At 37.1% G+C, this 19,149-nt stretch overlaps 1 protein-coding gene across 1 annotated transcript in view; it reads right to left on the minus strand.

Annotated features, from left to right (window-relative positions):
• The window catches only part of FBXO11 (F-box protein 11), a gene marked incomplete at both ends in the record, with an annotated part of 75,574 nt that overhangs the window by 819 nt on the left and 55,606 nt on the right, over positions 1–19,149 (minus strand). The window contains 11 exons of the mRNA XM_081997797.1: positions 1,299–1,406; positions 2,563–2,673; positions 3,601–3,744; positions 3,856–3,932; positions 4,291–4,376; positions 4,492–4,614; positions 5,703–5,797; positions 5,879–5,964; positions 6,277–6,494; positions 15,691–15,828; positions 15,914–16,020. Coding sequence (XP_081853923.1) covers positions 1,299–1,406; positions 2,563–2,673; positions 3,601–3,744; positions 3,856–3,932; positions 4,291–4,376; positions 4,492–4,614; positions 5,703–5,797; positions 5,879–5,964; positions 6,277–6,494; positions 15,691–15,828; positions 15,914–16,020 — 1,293 coding nt within the window. The remainder of the gene's footprint in view (positions 1–1,298; positions 1,407–2,562; positions 2,674–3,600; positions 3,745–3,855; positions 3,933–4,290; positions 4,377–4,491; positions 4,615–5,702; positions 5,798–5,878; positions 5,965–6,276; positions 6,495–15,690; positions 15,829–15,913; positions 16,021–19,149) is intronic.

A 19,149-nucleotide genomic window follows, 5' to 3' on the forward strand; every position in this document is an offset into this window, starting at 1 on the left:
CTGTTGGGGGGGGAAAAAAAAGCCAAGAACTAATCACACCCAGATCAATGGCAGTTTTTTCTTGAGGTGTTAAAGCAGAGGGCCTGCCCTCCTCTAAGAACTAAACCCATTAGGAACAGTTAGTTCTATGCCTGCATTTTAGTTCTGGCATTGGAAGCATATCAAATCCTCAATTCCAGATTACAAGGCAGATGCCCAGACAGCACAGTGCACTCCTCAGACCAGACTGTTCCTCTTTGCACACATTGCGTAAAATACCTGATAAGACTTCACTGAAATACTCTTTGTGAAGTGGTTTGTGAATAAATGGTTAGAGGAACAAGCCTTTCCTACTAGGCTTCAGTTTTCTGTTGAGAAGTCTGAAACCCCAATGTTTGAAAGCCTCTCCTCTACCATAAGGACTTTTACACATACCTTAGAAAGCAGAAAAGCATGGCTCTTCCCCCAAAGGAGTTTAAGGCAGCAGAACTTTCCAACACAAGGAAGTGGGAATTAGGACCACCATTTAGAGGATGTGTCCAAGGCATAGTGAATTTGATAATCCTCTCTGTTATTCATGTCATGTCCCAAAGTGCACCTCAAACTAGTTTTGTCCACTCCCAGCAGCATCACAGCACTGACTGATGCAGGTCAGTAAGCCCAGGAGCCATGAAGCAGGGAGCCAGAGTTTGTTTTAAGTGGTGTAAAGAATACGCAGGAAAAGGTGTAACAAGTACAGCCAAGCAGGTAAAAATTCTGCAAACTGAACCTTTTTCTTCTGGAATAACTTCCTGGAGCTGTCTGGCATTCAAACCATCACTCCAATCTCCTCCAAGAGGATTCTCTCTCATGCACACTTCCCAACTATACAAGGGAATTTTATCTATGTAAACTCTTCCTATTTTCTGAAAAAAGTGATTTGGGATGTGAATAATCCTGCTTTTAGATCCTAAAAGCCAAGCGAGGCATGTTTCTTTACTGGACACTTGTTTTCAGATATGTGACAAAACTCCTGCCATTATACTAACTTAGAATTGCAATTTGAAATTGGCCAAAGACCAGTAACCATTTCAGAAACAATTCTGAGACAGATGAGCTAATAACTGAGTTTTAATATGATAAGAAAACCTTAGGTTACCTTTCAAAGTGTCTGGCTGTCCTAAGAGTCTAAGATAGCTTGGCCTATTACCTTCAGCTGTAACTCTTTAGTTACCAAATCTGAGCCAAAAATGGAAAAAATAGTACAATAAACCCAAAACCCAGCACCAAATTAAAAAATGCAAAGTAAACAGACACAACCAATGAGGGCTCAGCCTCACCTTTCATCGTGACATTGACACCAGATGCTAGAAATAAACCTCCAAAGCGGTTGTTGAAAATCTGATTGCCTTCCAGTGTTGCAGTTGCATGATTTGTTATTTCAATGCCTTTATTGGGTCAGGGAAACAAAGAAGAGAAAAGAAAGTGGAAAAGTTAAATCCTTAGTGATTGTGCATTTGTACCTTTCATGATTTATAGTCTGTTCATTTTTTTTAAACCATCATAAACTCAGGGGAAAAAAGGAAAATGACATATAGCTAGAAATTGCACTGTAATTTGCTATAAAACTAAGGTTCAAATACTTCTGTTGAATCCTTTTTAAAAGCTACAGCTGGCATGCATGGTTTCTGTGATTAACAATACACTACTAGTTTATCTGATTAGAAAATGGTACTACAATCATGTATTTTCCAGGGGGATATGATTTTTAGGTGCTTAAAGCTGTCATCTTTACATATATTTTAAAGTTCTTGTGCACATATCTTACCCTTTTTAAAATATCGTTTTAAAAAAGTTCAAGATGGGCACCTAAAATTAATTTCTTTAAATCTTAGCTTTTATCAGTAACCCGTGTCTTCCAAGTCATTTGTCCAGGACTGCTCTTGACAGCAACCTATCCTTCCCCCCCACCACACTGAAACAACACCTTTAGAGGCTCTTCTCAGAAAACTTGCTTCTTCTGAAAGAAAGATGGGAGAAAACTCAAGAATGCAATTTTAGTTGAAATGGAATGGAATGCAAGACGTATGGAACGGCGATCATTAAACAGTAAATTGCACAAAAATCACTATTAAACATTCTTCATCTCTTTCAGAGTAAGAAATGTTCATTTTAATAATTTTTCAAGTTTGGGCAGTGAGAAAGTTGAACTTGAGATGCAATTCAAACCTCTTTCAAAAGGTATATTTGCTCTCTTTCCTAGGTTTTAAAGCAGTGATAAAATATTCAAACCAGCATCCAGCAGATCAAGTATAAATATGTCCTCTACAATTTTATCAATTTCTTCTAAAATAATGAAAAAGTATTTCACAGAAAAATGAGAAGGCAGAATATGTGTTGTTTCTCAATATGCTAGTAACTCCAGAGACTGCTAAAAAGATATTCTGGCTATAATTCTGAGTTCTCAAATGATTTATAGAATATACTGAAGGACACCCCAATCTCTGTTAAAACATCTAAATACTGTGGGGTAAAGAAACTCAAGAGTTAGCTTTGTGAAGAGCTTACTCTAACACTTCAAAATTTGATTTAAACAACACAAACCTGCAGCAAATCCATCAAATATTCGGTTTTTCCTTAGCACAGGGTGGCTATTGGTGCTGATAAGAACACCGGCTTGAGCATTTCTGAAGATATCATTTTCTTCCAGAAGACCTATGACAGACCAACAAACATGACATATCAGCTTTTTAACATTTCCTTACCTGTAACCATTCTGTGAAACATTTTCACAAGACCTCATGTGTCATCATCCTGCTAATTCCTTTCATTTGGGGAATACCTACCAATGGCACTGAAGTTAGCGATACAAGTTTAAAGTAATTCTCAGTGTATAATCATGTAAGTGTATTTTTTCAGTATACAGAATAGAATTTGGGATCATATGCACCATTACAGAAAACTCTGTATTAGCTTTAAGGAAACACTGTCCAAATTTTTCACTTTCAATTTTTCCTAACATCTTTCTGTTCTTGTCTTCTAAAAGGAGCATTCTGCCAAAGCAAAGCTTAACTTGCGTTTCTGTTATTGTAGGACAGGATTACTTTAAAATGCTTAACTTAACATTAAGCTCATTTACAGCAAGTGATTATCTACAAAATATCACAAGCTGGTATCAAGACACACAACAGCCAGGGGATTTCAGAGGAGGGCCACTTCTGTATTTACAAGTACACAAGTGATTCCTTAAAGATTTGCCTTCCCCCCCACCCCCTGAATCTTTGACACTGGCAGAACTGGAACTGTTCAGATGCATGATTTTGGCTACATGACTTGAATTCAAGGCTGTCTTTCAGTCAAATGGCAAAGCTTACAAAAGCAGATGGGATAAAAGGACTGTCCTAAGCAGCAAGCTAACAGTCATCTTGGATAAGAATAATTACCTCTCTGCCTCCCACAGATTTCAGTATTACAGATGTAATTAAGGCTAAAAAGCATCAGTGTATGTTCGTTATAAGTATTTTATTACTTCAGAAGACAAGAGCTAGGTTTCTAAAGAGCACTTTAAAAAGGACACTGCTTAATCTGAAATTAAACTCTTATCCAGAATATTCGGTATATGCCAGTAAAGGAAATAACTACCTCTTCCCCCATTAAATATACAGATGCCTCCATCTCTTCCATCATGGATTTTATTTCTTCTTAGCGTAGGATTACTGTCTGTCTTAATCCACACACCAGCCATTGCATTATCAAAAATTTCATTGTCTTCTATAAATCCAAGCCCTAAAAATGAAGAAAGGGTGGAAAAAATAAAATCAAAAAGGATAATAAATGGGAAGAGATAATATTGCAGAACATAAACAGTTCTGGATAAATGCGAAAAACAAAACCTACCAGAATTGTAGACAAGAATACCACCATTCTGACCACCCCAGATCTTGTTGCGTCTAATTTTGGGGTTGCTTCCAGTTCTAGAGAGAAACATAAGCAAAGAAGTCATTTAAAACAGTTTACTACGTCCCAAGGCCAAACGGTTAAAACACCTCTACAGAAGTGCCCCATATATCTCACTGCTTAAAAATCTTACTAAAATACAGTGTTTTCCAAACATGCAAACATATATTTTAGCTTTACAGACTTCAAGGGCCACACATTCTAGTCAATAACCAGGCTGTATTAGTAGTAACTTTCTTGTAAGCTGAAGCAGAGACATATTGTATTTCCAAAAGTTACTTTTAGAAACAAAATGACAAGAACAGTTAAAAAGACACAAAAAGAGCACAAGCCAAGCTACATCTGTTTTGATGTAAAATCAGAATACATTTTTACCTTATCTGAACCCCTGAGTACATGTGATTATAGATGTCATTGTCTTCTAACACGCCGTGTCCATTGTCATAAAAATAAACTCCAACCTAACACATTGAGATTACATTATTAGTTCCAAAGTAATGAAGTATTAAAAAAAAAAAAACCACTAGAAGAAATTTCTCCTCTATGGCCCCCTTGTAACCACAGAGCAAAACTCACCTGTTTCCCACTGTGTATTCTGTTTCTCCTCAAGACTGGAGTGCTCCCTGTTGTCACCCACACTCCAGCCAAAGTATTGCTGTAAACTTCATTTTCCTCAATCACACCTTGTCCTTTTTCATGCTAAATATAAGACAAATTAAGAGTTGAGAAAACCTGCTAACTGCCAATACTGTTTTTCTGGTTGTACCCATCCCTCCCCAACATGGCTTCTTTACTGTAGCAAAGTAATTCTTTTCTATTTGAGTATGTATTTTCACCTTTTTTTTTAAAAAAGTAACAGTATATCATGATTTTGAATGTTTGCCATGAAACAAAGAACATTCTGCATGTAAATCATTGTATTTCAAGGCTCTGCAGTAGTATTTGCAAGTCTCTGCTAGCTGTTGGTAGAAAAGGTACCTCCCCAGCGCCACGCAATCGGATGAAAGCTGTGTCACCTGGCACTCAAACCTACACCCAGCCCTGTCCACCAGACTAACAAAAAACTGGCATGTCTCTTAAGCTAACTTTACCACACATTTGCACTTAAAAATAAAAGCAACAGTATTCTTGGTCAGGGTAAGCTGTTCTGGTTAGGTTTACAGAATGAACTGATGAAGCTGCGCACTTGCAGCATTAGCTGAACCTTAGCTGACTTTTGGCAGAAAGATACACAAGTATTTCTCAAAATCTGGTATTGCTTAAGGGAACCTGACAGCTCTTTCAGTTCAATTAGCAGAGCCCTTGCACACGCTGGAAATTGTGCTTTATTCCTCACTTTTACAATACATGACCGTACAGCAATTGCAATGTATATCATCCTGAAGGCCAAAAAAAAAAAAAAAAAATTTCTGAGGTTAGTGGTAAACATTACACTCCAAAAACGCTGCACAGATTTCTAACTTTTTTTTATAGCAATGATAATGATACTATGAAAATTAAGCCTTTAAAAAGCTTTTATCCAAGAAATGGGGAGATTCCCGTCTATCCCATTTTAAATTTTTTACTTCGGTAGAAATAATTTAGTGACATTCATAAGAGCCTCCATCTTTTAAATATCAACACCAGCTTCAGTCTATTACAATTAACCTGTATCGTACCTATAACAATTATAATGTAAGAAATTCAGTCATTTTAAGTACAATAAAGAATTTTATATAGAGTACCCTTTTCCAAAGTTTATATGAAAAGAAAACGAGTTTGCATGCCTGTTTGTAGGCAATACTTACTACGTAAATTCCACCATGTTGACCATCATGAATCTTGTTGTGTCGAACTATGGGACAGCTGTTTGTTCGAATCTGTATTCCTGCTAATGCATTGCCTGTTAACAAAAATGTTATTTAATACAACTTACATATTCATTTTTCTCAGAATTTAGGATGCAATAAGCAAATTCACTTACCATAAATGTCATTTCCTTCAATAAGGCCTCTTCCATCACCAAAGATATAAACACCACCTTGATTCCCATTAAAAATTGCATTGCCCCTAAGAAACAAAAGTATTTGCATTACAAAATTATTATAATACACTGTACAATACTATACATGTAGTGTCTAGGACTGTGCAATATTCAGATTTAAAATAGAGAATTTACGTTCTGTGGCTTTTGGAGAAACACACACTTCCAAGTATATACACAAATTAAAAATGCAGTTCAACAGAACACAGACAGCAATTTCATTTTTATATATACAGGAATATTTACAGTTCATTATAAATAAATGAAGTAAAATTGCACTTTTCCCATCCCCATCGAATCTCTTTTAAGTAATAAAATATCAATGAGGAAAATGATACCTTATTGTTGGGTCACTGTTTGAGGTAATCCAAACACCTGCAAAATTGTTTGCATAGATTTTGTTCTCTATGAATTGTCCTCTTCCTTTTTCATGAACATAGATTCCTCCAGTCTGTCCGTGATGGATTTCACACCGAACTACCGTAGGATTGGCGTATGCTTTCACTTCAAAACCTGCTATCCTGTTTCTATGTATGTTGCAGCTTTCAAAATAACCCTTAAGACACAAAACATGCAGTTTCCTGTAAAAGTCTTTTTTTTTTTTTTTAAAAACAAAGGTTATTTTCTCCCCTCCCTCCCCTCTAAATACAATCCTCATTTAATAGGAAACAGTACCAAAACTGACAATATATCATTACTTATAGCTAATTAAAACAGCTACTGCCACTATATCACATTCCCTGCCCCCCCCCCAATACTGTTTCAAAGACACTGTGTTTGCATTGCTATTTACTACCACCCACGGAAACATCAAGAGAAAATGGTAACTCTGGATATAGCACCTCAAAGAGGGCTGAATATCAGGTTACCTTAGCAGCTCCTAAGGATCCGACTCCTTTCAAAGGCCATAAAGCCCACAGGTCCAACACAAAAAGGACAGTGCTATAGAGAAGACTACCTGCTTATTTTCAGGCCCATGCTCATATATATTTGGTAAGAATATGATTTAATTAGGAAGAAGTGTCCTAAATTTCTTTGAAATAACTGGTCAGAATAAATACATATGGATGTGGGAGATGAGTAATTTTTCCAGGGCTGGATTGGTCTGAGCAGCCAACTGGTAAGCTTGTTATCCCCCCTCCCCTTTAAATGGTGTACACTTTCATTTAGACACTGCAATAGTAGTAGGCGGCCTACAACAAAACTGCATTTAAACAAATGCTTTATAAAGAGTATAGCTATGGAAAAAAAAGACATTCCAGATAGCCATCCCAAGCATCTTCCTTCTGCTATGCCAACAAGCACTTGTGCAGCAGCACAATGAACTGGTCCATCTGAAAATTCATCTGGCAAAATGGTTGTTTTCTGCCCAGTGATCTCTTCTATTCTAGTTCATTCCAGCGCCATGCAAAGTAACTACGTCAGTCCTTTAAGAGCATGGTTCTGACACAGTTTTAGAACATTGTGATACTAAAATTCAGCCTATTCTTTGAGGTGAACTTCAATGGTATTACTAACACCCATTTTGCCCAAACTAAAAGAACAGAAACTAAACAACTGAAAAGAGAGGAAGCATCTCTTATTGGAGATGGTAGACAAGTGTTGTGTTTTAATTTGTGGATGGCTTGGATGCAAGCTCTTGAAAGCTCTAACCCAGAATATCTCCAGCAGGCAGCTGCGAAGGGCAAGACTAAAAACAGAGCACATGACATTCAGAGCAGTACTCTACTGCTGAGAAACGAGCAAAGTTGCACTGTCTCTTACAACCAAGAACATATGGTGAACCAATCTTAGTTCTTTCTTTTCTCCTAGATGGCTGTGTCTCTGTGCTCTGCAAAGCCATCTATAGTATAAACAATCTATATGATACCAGCCATAGTTTTAGCAGTGTCAGTCCTCATCATGCAAAAGATTACCTGTTCAATGAACTGATAACATGTATATAGGTAAAACATCTGACCCAAAAGGAAAGGGGCTCAACTTTCACTGATTTTTGTCACCCCCATAGGCACCTCGGCCAAATACTGTTTTTCTGTAGCCACCTAAGTTACTCAGTCACGATAATCAAGAGAGTTGTTTTACTTGCAATCTACAAAAAACCCTTTGTTTTTTGTAAAACAAACCTGTGCTTGTTTTACAAAAAAATACCTCCTGGTAACTGGATTCCAGCATTTGTACTCACATGACCCTACCATAAGCACCTCAGTCCTGGAGTTTCTACTACCTACTGCACGGAAGTTACTGAAGCTATTGCCAATCTATGTAGAAAGCACTCCATTTCACTGTTGTATAACACGTGTGCTGTGAATTGCTAAGGGACCTCAAACATATTTCCATTTTAAAAAAACAGCAGAAATACATACTTTGAGGACTGCAGACAGGAAAGGCACTGCACTGATGAAACATTCTCAAAAAAAAATCAGCGCACAGCTTGGCTCCCCAGGCCCCTCTGGGTGACGAATAAAAAAGTCAAATGGAAAAAGCCTGCTTTCTGTAAATATTCAGAATATATTTTTTCAAGGACTTAGGATAAATTTCTTCAGAGTAAGTCAAGATGCTCTCAGAGTTCTCAAGGAAGCCACACACTAACAGGGGAATCTAAAGAAGATTTCCTCAGAAATAGACCTTCATGCCAACAGGCAGTCTTTGGGACTTCTTATCCCAAAAGGAACCACTTTTTTTTTTTTTTTTACTAATTTTCACTTAAAAGGAAGCCCTCAGAGAAACTTAAGTAAGATGACAATTTGGTATAAAGTAAAGCTTAATCCTTTTAATGGAATATATGATTTCAATCAAAATAATACTATACCAGTATATGCTGGTATCTTTCCAATTACTTCACACATTATCTTCCCTTTGAGTGCCAAATATGTTGCGACTACAGCAACATGACAGAGGAGAAGAGGTATTTCAAGTTGAGCTTTAATCACAGCCCTTTCAGATGCCACGTAGAAGTTTCAAACAAGCAGAGCCTTTATCATGTGGTCAGCAGTATCTTTGCAAGCTTCAGCAAGCACTGTTATTCAATAGTAAGGAAACTATGGTACAAATACTTTTAATTCTTGAAAACAATACCGTATACTGTGTAACTTTTAAAGCTGCTTGGAAATGAAGTGAAAGAGAAGGGTCCTTCACTTCTGCTTGTGTCCCAATGTAGCTACATAATATGCAACTTTAGAGAAGAACAGAAGAGGTACCTGTAGATTAATTGTACTCTGCCCACTATATCCATAACATCATACATACCATAACACCATAACATCACTTGACAGAGTACAAGTGTCATTTCTTAAAAAAGTAGAAAATGAAGCCTTTGAAATGATTGCTATTCTACTGCCTTAAAAAAGTAGGACCGCTGATTCAGAAGAAAGTGAGAATTTGCTGTAAGCCTCTGAAGGGAGAATGCTCCTCAAAAGGGATAGATGAAAAAAAAAATCTACATCTCTCATTCCTTTATAAGGCTGATTGCTGGGTCAGAAAGTCAAGGCTTTCTGCTAGGTAAGATCCTATAACATTCAATATTCATAAAGAGAAACTGCATTATAAAGTCAAGTCCACCTCAAGCAGTGTCACCTTAAGCTGAACTGCTAGCTTTGAGCTGATGCAGTTAAACTCTCTTTTTGCACTTGTTGAGACCCTGTCTGAACACCACCTGTGTGCATTATAATTAAACCAAATTCAGTTAAACCAACACAATTGCTGTTTGTCAGAAACACATGCTCTTCTACAGTCCTGAACATCACCTCATTCCCAGACTGCCTACTTCCGATACCGTTCTCCGTTGAAACCAACAACTTCTTTAGCCCAAATTCACTCCCCTAGGGAGAAGGGCTAAACTTAATCTCAAAGTCTTTAAGATGCCCCCAGGCAACCCCTGTTATCTTTCCCAGAACAACGCCACCACAACAGCTTCTCTTCAAAAAGGCATTGTTGTGCCTTTGAACTACATCCTCTCAAAGACATCTTCCCTTTTAATTTTAATTTTTTTAGGATGTGATGAACTTCTGTATCCCAAGAAATCACATATGGGTTCAGACAACATTTTCTTCTTGGAAAGTTAACAAGTATTTTCTTAACAAACACAGTTTCCTTGTTATTAATTATGGAATTAGATGATCTATTATTCATAGGGCCTGCTAATACTGTTTCTCAAACCCAAAGCTTATTGCTAGCTCCATATATAACCAGCCACACCATTAGAAACAGCCTGTTCCTTTCTTACACTTCTATCTAGCAGCACACATGGGTTGCCCAACCTGCAGCTCTTAAGCTCCTTCCAGCTGTCGGGCAGCTCAAGCCCAGATCCTTTATGGAGACTCTGCCAGGCAGCTATTAAGGTCAGGAAAGTCAAATAATCCCCTTCTGCACAGAGGGCTCGCAAGTGTTGTATTGCCTCCACCTCCTTCTAAGGATGATTTTCAAATGTGCTAGGTATTTTACTTGTGTTTTGTGACAACTTCTTGTTATAATTAGTTAATTAGCAGTACAAGAACCTGAAGGATGCAGCACCTGATAGTGCCAGTATTGCTTAGTAAAAAAAGAAGGGCCCGTGTGATTAATAGAAGGAATAAAGGATGCACGTGGGACAAAAAAAAATTACACTCTTACACAAAAATACCAAGTGTAAGCAGACTCAAAACACCTAAGCAGTAACTTTCTGCTTGAAAAAAATCCTAAATATGAAAGAGTAGCTCTATACAGCAAATTTAACACACCAGGCAAAGCATTACCTGTGGGTACAAGATGACAGCTACAGTGACAGAAAGTGTGGGCAAGAACACACCGCTGCATCCTGTTACATCTGAGCAGAGAAAGTAATCATGAACAAACACCACAGTACTGGTAATGTTGATGTTTCCACACACTACTCAGTGTACAGAAAAAGTTCATGTGATGGCAAAGATGGGCTCCCTGCACAGATGGACAAGCTGAGAAGACTTTTTACATTAAGACTACCTCAGTAATTGAACTTTGGGTTTTTTTCTGCTTTCTGCATTTTATCTAGCCTAACAAATACTGCTTTGAAATACATTAGGGTTAAAATTTGTAACTGATGGGATTTTGTTCACTGCTTTTCTTCTCAGAGGAATTTTTTCCCTATGTATTTCTAAAAGGGTCTTTTTTTTCTTTCTCTGTCTCAAAGATCACAACATTACAGAAATGCAGAGGTATTTCATGTATTTTTCAAACAATACAGATATTTAAAAAACAAACCAAAAAACCAAAACCAAACCAAAACAGAAAAAAGACACACCTGTGCAAGCTTTAACACTTCCAAAATATGTATTGACACTCATATTCCCAACAGGGTAAAAAAAACCCAAACCAAACCGGAGACCAAGACAGAAAGAAATGAACTGCTTAAAGAGTATCTGACTCTGTATCAGCTTAATTAAATAGCCATAATAAGTGTGGCTGACAGCATAAAAAATATGCTTATAAAAATTTGCCTCCCAAAGCCTGGAATAGTCTTTATTTGAGAGCTGGCAGTTTTTATAAAAAAGCAAGCCATATTCAAGACTCAAAACAACCCGTTTATTTTTAGTGCGTAGAAAAAAATTGCTATTGCAGCAAAAGGCCAGCTGAGTATTTATGTAGTCTGTATAGAAAGTGGCATAAGCTTTATTTATATTTTTTGGGCTTTATATACACACTTCTTTTAAATACTACAAATCAGATAATTTTAAAGACTGATCTGCCAACTAGTCTCAATCACCCAACTTAAGACACATGCTTCTATACTTTTCTTTCATCAAAAGAAAACAAACAAGCAATAGTGCTACGTTTTTCATTTGGGAGCAATGAAAATCCAAGACTGTTATGCCTAGATCCCATCTTTAAACTATAAAATTCTGCTTATTCTTACAATAAATCATAATTGTTGTTTGCATACAACTACTAAATACAATTGATGACAAATGTCTCATAACTCATCTCGGGCAACTGGCAGGAGAGGTCAGTGTAAGGCGCTGAGGGCTGCCAATGCCAAGCTGCATTTTTAATGCCTGTTTGTTAAACATTTGGCACAAGCGCTAAGGCAAACATCAGAATATTGCCAGTTTAGAAATAAGAGGTTAAGTTTCTATAAGTATCAAAACACAAAGAACAGTCTGAGAGCACGAAACTGAAAAACAAAGCACTCTTGAACCCTTCAGAGCCAGCACTCCAGCACAGAAACCCACGGGAAAATAACGTGTAGGGTAGGAATTCAGTACTGGAATGTACTTATCCCACTTCACAGTCACAAGCGATGGCAAAAAACCCAAACAAACAAAAAAACCCCCAACCCACCACAACAAAAAACCATACCCAAAAAGAAGGGAAGGAGAGAAGTGAACATAGAAAATCCATTTATTTGTTTAGGTAGGTAGGATTTGTATCTGAAAGATACCATGTAACTTAAAAAGTATGGAAGTATTGCCAACAATGTAATTTCATCAACTCTGTCACTAGCATGATACAGAACAGAGGACACTGCCAAAAGCAGACTTTGAGATGGAAGCGGGGGGAAGGATCTTTCAAAGGAGTTTATGACTAATAAACATTTCAATAATATTTGCAGCTGAGATAAATATTATTCACACATTCTCTTTAATGTACTAGTGTTTCCCTTAAACAAAAAGGAAAAATTTATTTCTATTCCATCTTGCTTGTGATACCACACTGATCGCAGCATTGGAACAGGCATTCCACCAGTAAGAAAACAGATCAAATACACTTTTATTTAAAATGAATCAAGTTTTTAGTCTGGCTTTTAAAATTTTTTTAATATTTCAGTACTCATATACTTAATATTTATGTTTCAGTACTTAAACAAGAAGCAGCTCCTAGACAGACTTTCCAATTAACCCTCAAACCTAGATACAGATATCTCCCCTCCAGGAGTTACTGAAGCACTCTCCTTTATCAGCTTTTCTACAGCTGAAATCACTTCATTACATGTTTCTGAGCCTGTCTTGGAGGGATGTATGGATATATGTATCCACTGCAGTGGATTAGGAGTGCTTATACAATATGTTAATGCAGCTTAAATGAGGCAGTGGCAGTGTCCAAACAATAAGATAATATAAACCTAAGACGTAACATCTTACATTCACCACCACTCTTTGCAAAATGGCCAAACAACCACATCTCTAGGGAATATAAAATGATGTAAAGAAATCTGTCAGAACACTGCTAGAAGGGCATTCTTCTGGGCTGGTATAATCTTGCCCAGCACAGAACAAACATGCTCCTTAGCATGTAACTAAGAGTGGAGAAGAAGCACTCAAGCACTCAGAGAAGCAGCACTCAACGGAGAAGAATCTCACCACATCTGACCTTCCACTGGGAAGAAGATTTTACGCCAGCAGCAAAAATAAGAGCACTGCGTGACCCACTTACCTTCTGCTGAGACCAGGAAACTACAAATCAAACAGCTACAACTAGTACTGCATTGCTCCTTTACCCCTACCTCCCCAGAAACTTGGGCAGAAAGGAGAAAGGCCTCAGTAGTTTTTTTACCTACAGTGGATTTTCTGTTAATACTATTTCCAGACTGTCAACATTCATCAAGAACCCAACCAGATTTGGGTTAGAACTAAAGCAATAGAACATAAATAATAAAGTACTTACAAGGGAGGGAAGATATCCTAACAGAGGGGAAAAAAAAAAAAAATCCACAATTTAGTCAGCCTATAAACACCCAGACAGGGATCAAAACATGGATCTTCAAAAATCATTTTCTCTTCTTCCTCTTACCACAATAAAACTACATGAGGGTTTTTTTTCCCTGAAAGCTTGCATAGTTATGCATTAGCTATAATTGTATTAATCATTCATAAAAATTATGGAAATTTATTTCCCTAAAGAAATGTCTTATTATGAGAGATTATTATTTAATTCAATAGGCGTCTGAGACCTAGCCAACAGTCCCCCAACACAACACGTAGTGTAGAAAATAGTCATATAGAAGTTCAGTAGGAAAGCTAAAGCAATTTAGTACCTGAATTAATAAACATTTTATTTAGGAATAAGATTACTTTAAAATGGTGGACTATAGTTTCCTCAGAGCAAGCACTGAATGAATCTAAGTTAAAAGCAAATGTCTACTGTAGTTAGCGCTCTGAACATACTAAACTGGAGGCTGTGGGTGGGTGGTGACAGCAATTTGAAATACAGGAGGGATATGGAAGGAACAGTGGACCCAAAGGTCAGAAGATAAAGTGAGAAAACTGAAACAAGAAAACAGAGGTCCAGTCTACACTCCAGCTACGTCTGCAAAAGTGTGACTTGGAACTCATCTTCCTCAGCTAGTCAAAGTCATTAGTGTCTAATGCTTTTTAGAAGTATTTATCTTTCTCAGGGACTAAATGAGATCTACCAGCAAAAACACTACTTAGATGATAAAAGACATTTATTTACCAAGAATATCCGTGGATATAACATGCCGGGTCTAATTATGGTCTTTCTTGCCAAGGAACAGGCCTAGCATATATTTAGACATAGCTAGGCAAGAAGTGTGTCAGGTAGTAAGGCTAGGAACAAAATGCGTGGAGGGAAACGTGCACTAGTATTCCACAGTACATGAAACGTGCACTGGTTTGGCTGACCTCATTCTTCAGCAGCGTTCTGAAATCAAGTCTGTTACAGTGAGGTTTTCATTACAGCAGCAGCACAGCACTAGAGAAGAACTTCCTATTTATCTACAGTACCTTTAAAACTGCAACTCCCAAAGCAACTGACTGTATAGTTTATTATTCCCTATCACCAAAATCATAGGCAATCCATACCCTGCAGTATCCATCCCATACAGCAAGATAATGAAATTCCCAGATATCCTTATGAAGGCAAGAGGGAATCTGAAATCATGTTGATTTTGAACATTACACTTGACCTCACAGTGAACAGTATTAACTTCAGCACACTTTATAGAGTTATACATTTAGTTCACCATACTCTGATCACATTTTGTAGTTTTTATGTGTGTAATTTTAAGAGCAACTAGAAGAAAACTGCTCATTTTGCCAGCTGGGTGGGAACTGGGTCTTGGTCATTCAAGCAGGAAAAACAATGATTTGGCACTGTTTGGAAGACATGTAGAATATTTTGCTAAAACAAATCAGCAAATAGTAATCTTTTACTTCAGTGGCAAAAATCCATTCTGTTTATTTCAAGGGCTATGCAAACTCATTACTCACTACTTTACATGAAAGTACATGGAAGTTATCACCTTCATCCCACAGAAACAAACATTTTTATGAAAGGAGGACTGAATTCTGAAACAGAATTCTGTGTTAAAATTCCACAGCTAACTCCATACTAGAAAAGTCCTCTTTCCAGAGAAGTTGGACATACCCTGTTTCAGAGATTTAACATTAAAATAAGACTAAGTCTCCACAGAGCATTTTATTTCATTTTTAAATCTTCCAGCACCTCATTTTTTGTTCTGTTTCAAAAGAAAAAGAATGAAGCAATAGTGTAAATGTAAGCCTAACATTTACATCCTATTTCAAGAGGTATTTTGTCACTGCAACATAATTCAATGTAACAGGCTGCCAATCAATTGCAAAAAGCTTGGTGAAACCTCTTCCAGATAAAATTATCTTTAAAGTGAAGTTGCCCACTGAAGGGCAAGAGAAGAACAGTGAGCATATTTTAAAACATCTGTTCACATGTAAAAGCATATTTAAAAGAACATTTCTTCAGTGAAATGCAAACTTTAGCTATGCAACACCTATATTTCTTTCCTCAAAAGAAAATGTATACATTACCATGCCATGGTCAAAAGTGAAAACGCCAACATCACGTCCATGATGAATGTGATTCCGTCTGATAATGGGATTTCCATGGTTTTTAACCCAAATCCCTGCTAACGCATTATTGGAGATCTCATTGTCCTCATATATTCCCTGGGAAATAAAAATGTAAAGTAAGATGGGAATCAAGAACAGTAAGCAATTTTATCAAAGTAAAGAAATTGATACTGGAAAATACCTGTGCATGGTCTGTAATATAGAGTCCAACATTTTCACAGTCGCTGATGTTACAGTGTTTAATAGTAGGACAAGCTCCCTGGCCACTAACACATACTGCAGAGCCAACTGGAAGAAAACAGTACAGTTACCATAGCTTCAAAGCATAGTGTATTTATAAACAGTCTGGCAGTGCTCTTGCTCAAAAAGTTAGTGTGAACTGATATTTAAAAAAGATTCAGTGTGCACGGTGCCAAAGTATTGCAAGCCACAGGCAGAAAAACACCAATGTCATCATTTTGCACGTGCAAAAAACCGAGGTAGGAGTTGCTTTAAAATCACTCTGCCAAGGTTACGCAGCTGCGTATGATTGCTAAAATAGACAGTAGTTTACATAATAATTCATGCTTATAAAAGTTCTCACTATTTCCCTATGTTAGGCGGACTGTATACTGACTGTTCACAACAAAGGACAACAGAAATGTAATAAAATTTTATGCTAATTACTGCCTTATTTTGCTTCCCTTTAAACTTTCATAAGCCACTACTTCAAAGGGCCCAAACAACTAATAATTTTGTAGCATATAAAGACATGCTGTCTAACTAAAGATGAACAGGAGACAAAGAGCACAATCTTGAGTACAGAACTACACATCAGAAACCAACAGGTCTCTTCCCTGCTGCATTACAAAGCTCCTTGGATCATTTCAACTACCACACCATTACCCAGAAAACAAACTCTTTTTAGGCAGCTAGGACTCAGACTGCTCGGGAATTCATCAGATCAGCTCAACTCCCTGAAGGATGAAAAGATGAAATTCTGCAGCCACTAAAAAAATCAATGGCAGATTCACAGTGATTTCAGAAAGGTGAGATCTCATCTCAGGACATCTGGCCTACATAACACACCTTCCCCGCAATTAAACATCACCAAATAAGCAAGCCAGTACATGCTCTATTAGTAAGCTTTCATATTACCTTCTAGCATAGCACCACAAAGACTATACTTCAATAATTCATAGACTCATTTACAGAGCTTTTTTTTTTTAATCCTAAAGAAATTATTTTGATTGTCTAGTCTGATCTTATGAATAATACAGGCTATAATAATTCCCTGAATTAATTCCTGCTTCAATTCCAGTAGCACGAACTCCAGCACATATCTTTTAGAAACACATTTAATTCTGACTTGAGTATTTCCAACAACTTAGAAACCACGGTAAAGCTTGTTAACTGGTTACAGAGTTGTTACCCCGTTAATTTACACCTTAATTTCTCATCTGAATTTGGATGCTGACGCTGGAGAGTTACTGGTTCTCTTTATACCACTGTATGCCATACTCAATGCATGCATGTATTTAGTGCAAGCAATTCAGCCTTCTCCCTGATAAAGTAACAAATAGTGGTCAGTATGTTTTTCATTACAACTGAATTTTTCCTGCCTTATCTTTTATGACTTTTCATTGAACCGTTTCTAAATTTTCAACATGTTGCTATGGACACCAGGGGCACTTTATTCTGAAGCAAGACTAAGCAGAGGCATAAATACAGTCTCTCTACTTCTGCTCAATATTCCCACAAGTATAACTAACGATCACGTTAGTTCTTTTGGCCACTCGACTACACAAGGGCTCGTATTTAGCTGTTCACCCACAATGACTTTAAGCTTTTTCCAGGAATCTGGCTTCCCAGGATAGAGGTTTATCACTTAAAACTAGGGAAAAAAAGCAAGTTGTGTGTGTAACTTCACACTTGTCCACACTACTGTGAATATTGTTTGACAGCTCCACCTTCCAAAAAGGGTGTAGCAACCCATCCTCTTGGTTATAAATAACACCCTAAGTCTTCATCATCTACAAATTCATCAATATGCATTTTTATCAATGACTTGAAGAAGTGGCCTGAAGTCAAGAAGTCATCTTTGAAACAGCCACAAAAAAGCCATTTATAATTACCCTACAAGTTATTTTTCATATATTTAATGTGTGCTCTGGCAATGCTGCAAAATTCTGGTGTTTTAAGGCACTGCAGAGTGAAATCAAATATTTTTCAAGGGTCTATGTAATTATACCAGGACTGCTACCTTCTTTTAGTCAAAGGAAGTAACCAAAAATGCTAAAAGTGTGATGCAACCATTACAACTTTCTGTAAATACACATTAGTTTGCTTTAATAATAAATTTTAAATTTTTGATTGACCAAACCCCTGCATTTACTATCTCATTATTCTACCCAGGATCAATAGGCAGCACTGTTTGCCATACATCATCCTGTTCAGTCTCCCCCATGCCCTATGCCCCAGGGACAAACACCACCTCACCCAGGTTTCAAGTTACTGTTGATAACATAATAGGAGCCCAGAAGATTTCTTGGCCAGTTCTTTTTAAACTCCTGCATGATTTTAGAATGTATATTTTTACAGCTGTTTAACTTCATCCACAGTTACTGTCAAGAGTGGAACATATTTCATTATCTCCTTAGGGTATGAGCACATTCATCATTCCTGCCTATTCTCATTAAATATGGAACAAAAATTACACAACACTTTGCCATTCAAATTCTTCCATATCTATGATGGATCAGCATCACTGCTAAAACTCGCTTTCTTCCCCAAGTTAAGATGCAATCACTGTCACTTCTAGACAGATATTGTATCTTGTCTTGTTTTTCAAGTTCTTTGTGGGGTAGGGTGGTATTTTGCTGGGATGTCTGTATTTGGGGGCAGGAGGGTGGTGTTCCCACAATTTCCTGCAATTCCTAGTTTCCTATTTATATTAATTGCTAATAACTTCTGATTTTTTCATTTCTTATATTTCATAATTGCTTTCACTCCCCTTTCATCTACCTCCTTTGGTGACACCAAGGAACTGTGGATTTTTGGGAACCCAGTGTGGTATTCTAAAAGAATACTTCTATCAAATTTTGCTTATTTAAATGAAAGCAGTCTTTATTCTGACTCACTTCATTGGACTTCATTATTGATTGTGTGAAATTGGTCCTTTTAGAGTGCCAAGTACATGTATTACTGGTTTAGGCTTTATTTTGTTTACTCAGAATATAATGATTGCACACACTTAAGCAATACAAAAAAAAAAAAGAAAAAGAGAAGGGCATCTTGCCATCCACTTCTTGTTTTATCTATCCAGGTAAGGGCTAATACAGATTTTCTCTACAATGGATGCAATAGAACCTCTAGACTCAGGATCTTGCCATTTAAACTTTATTTTAAAATATTTCAAAGATGCTTTGGACTGGCAGC

The sequence above is a fragment of the Phaethon aethereus genome (genome assembly GCF_964289735.1).
Source record: "Phaethon aethereus genome assembly, chromosome: 3".
NCBI classification, from domain to species: domain Eukaryota; kingdom Metazoa; phylum Chordata; class Aves; order Phaethontiformes; family Phaethontidae; genus Phaethon; species Phaethon aethereus.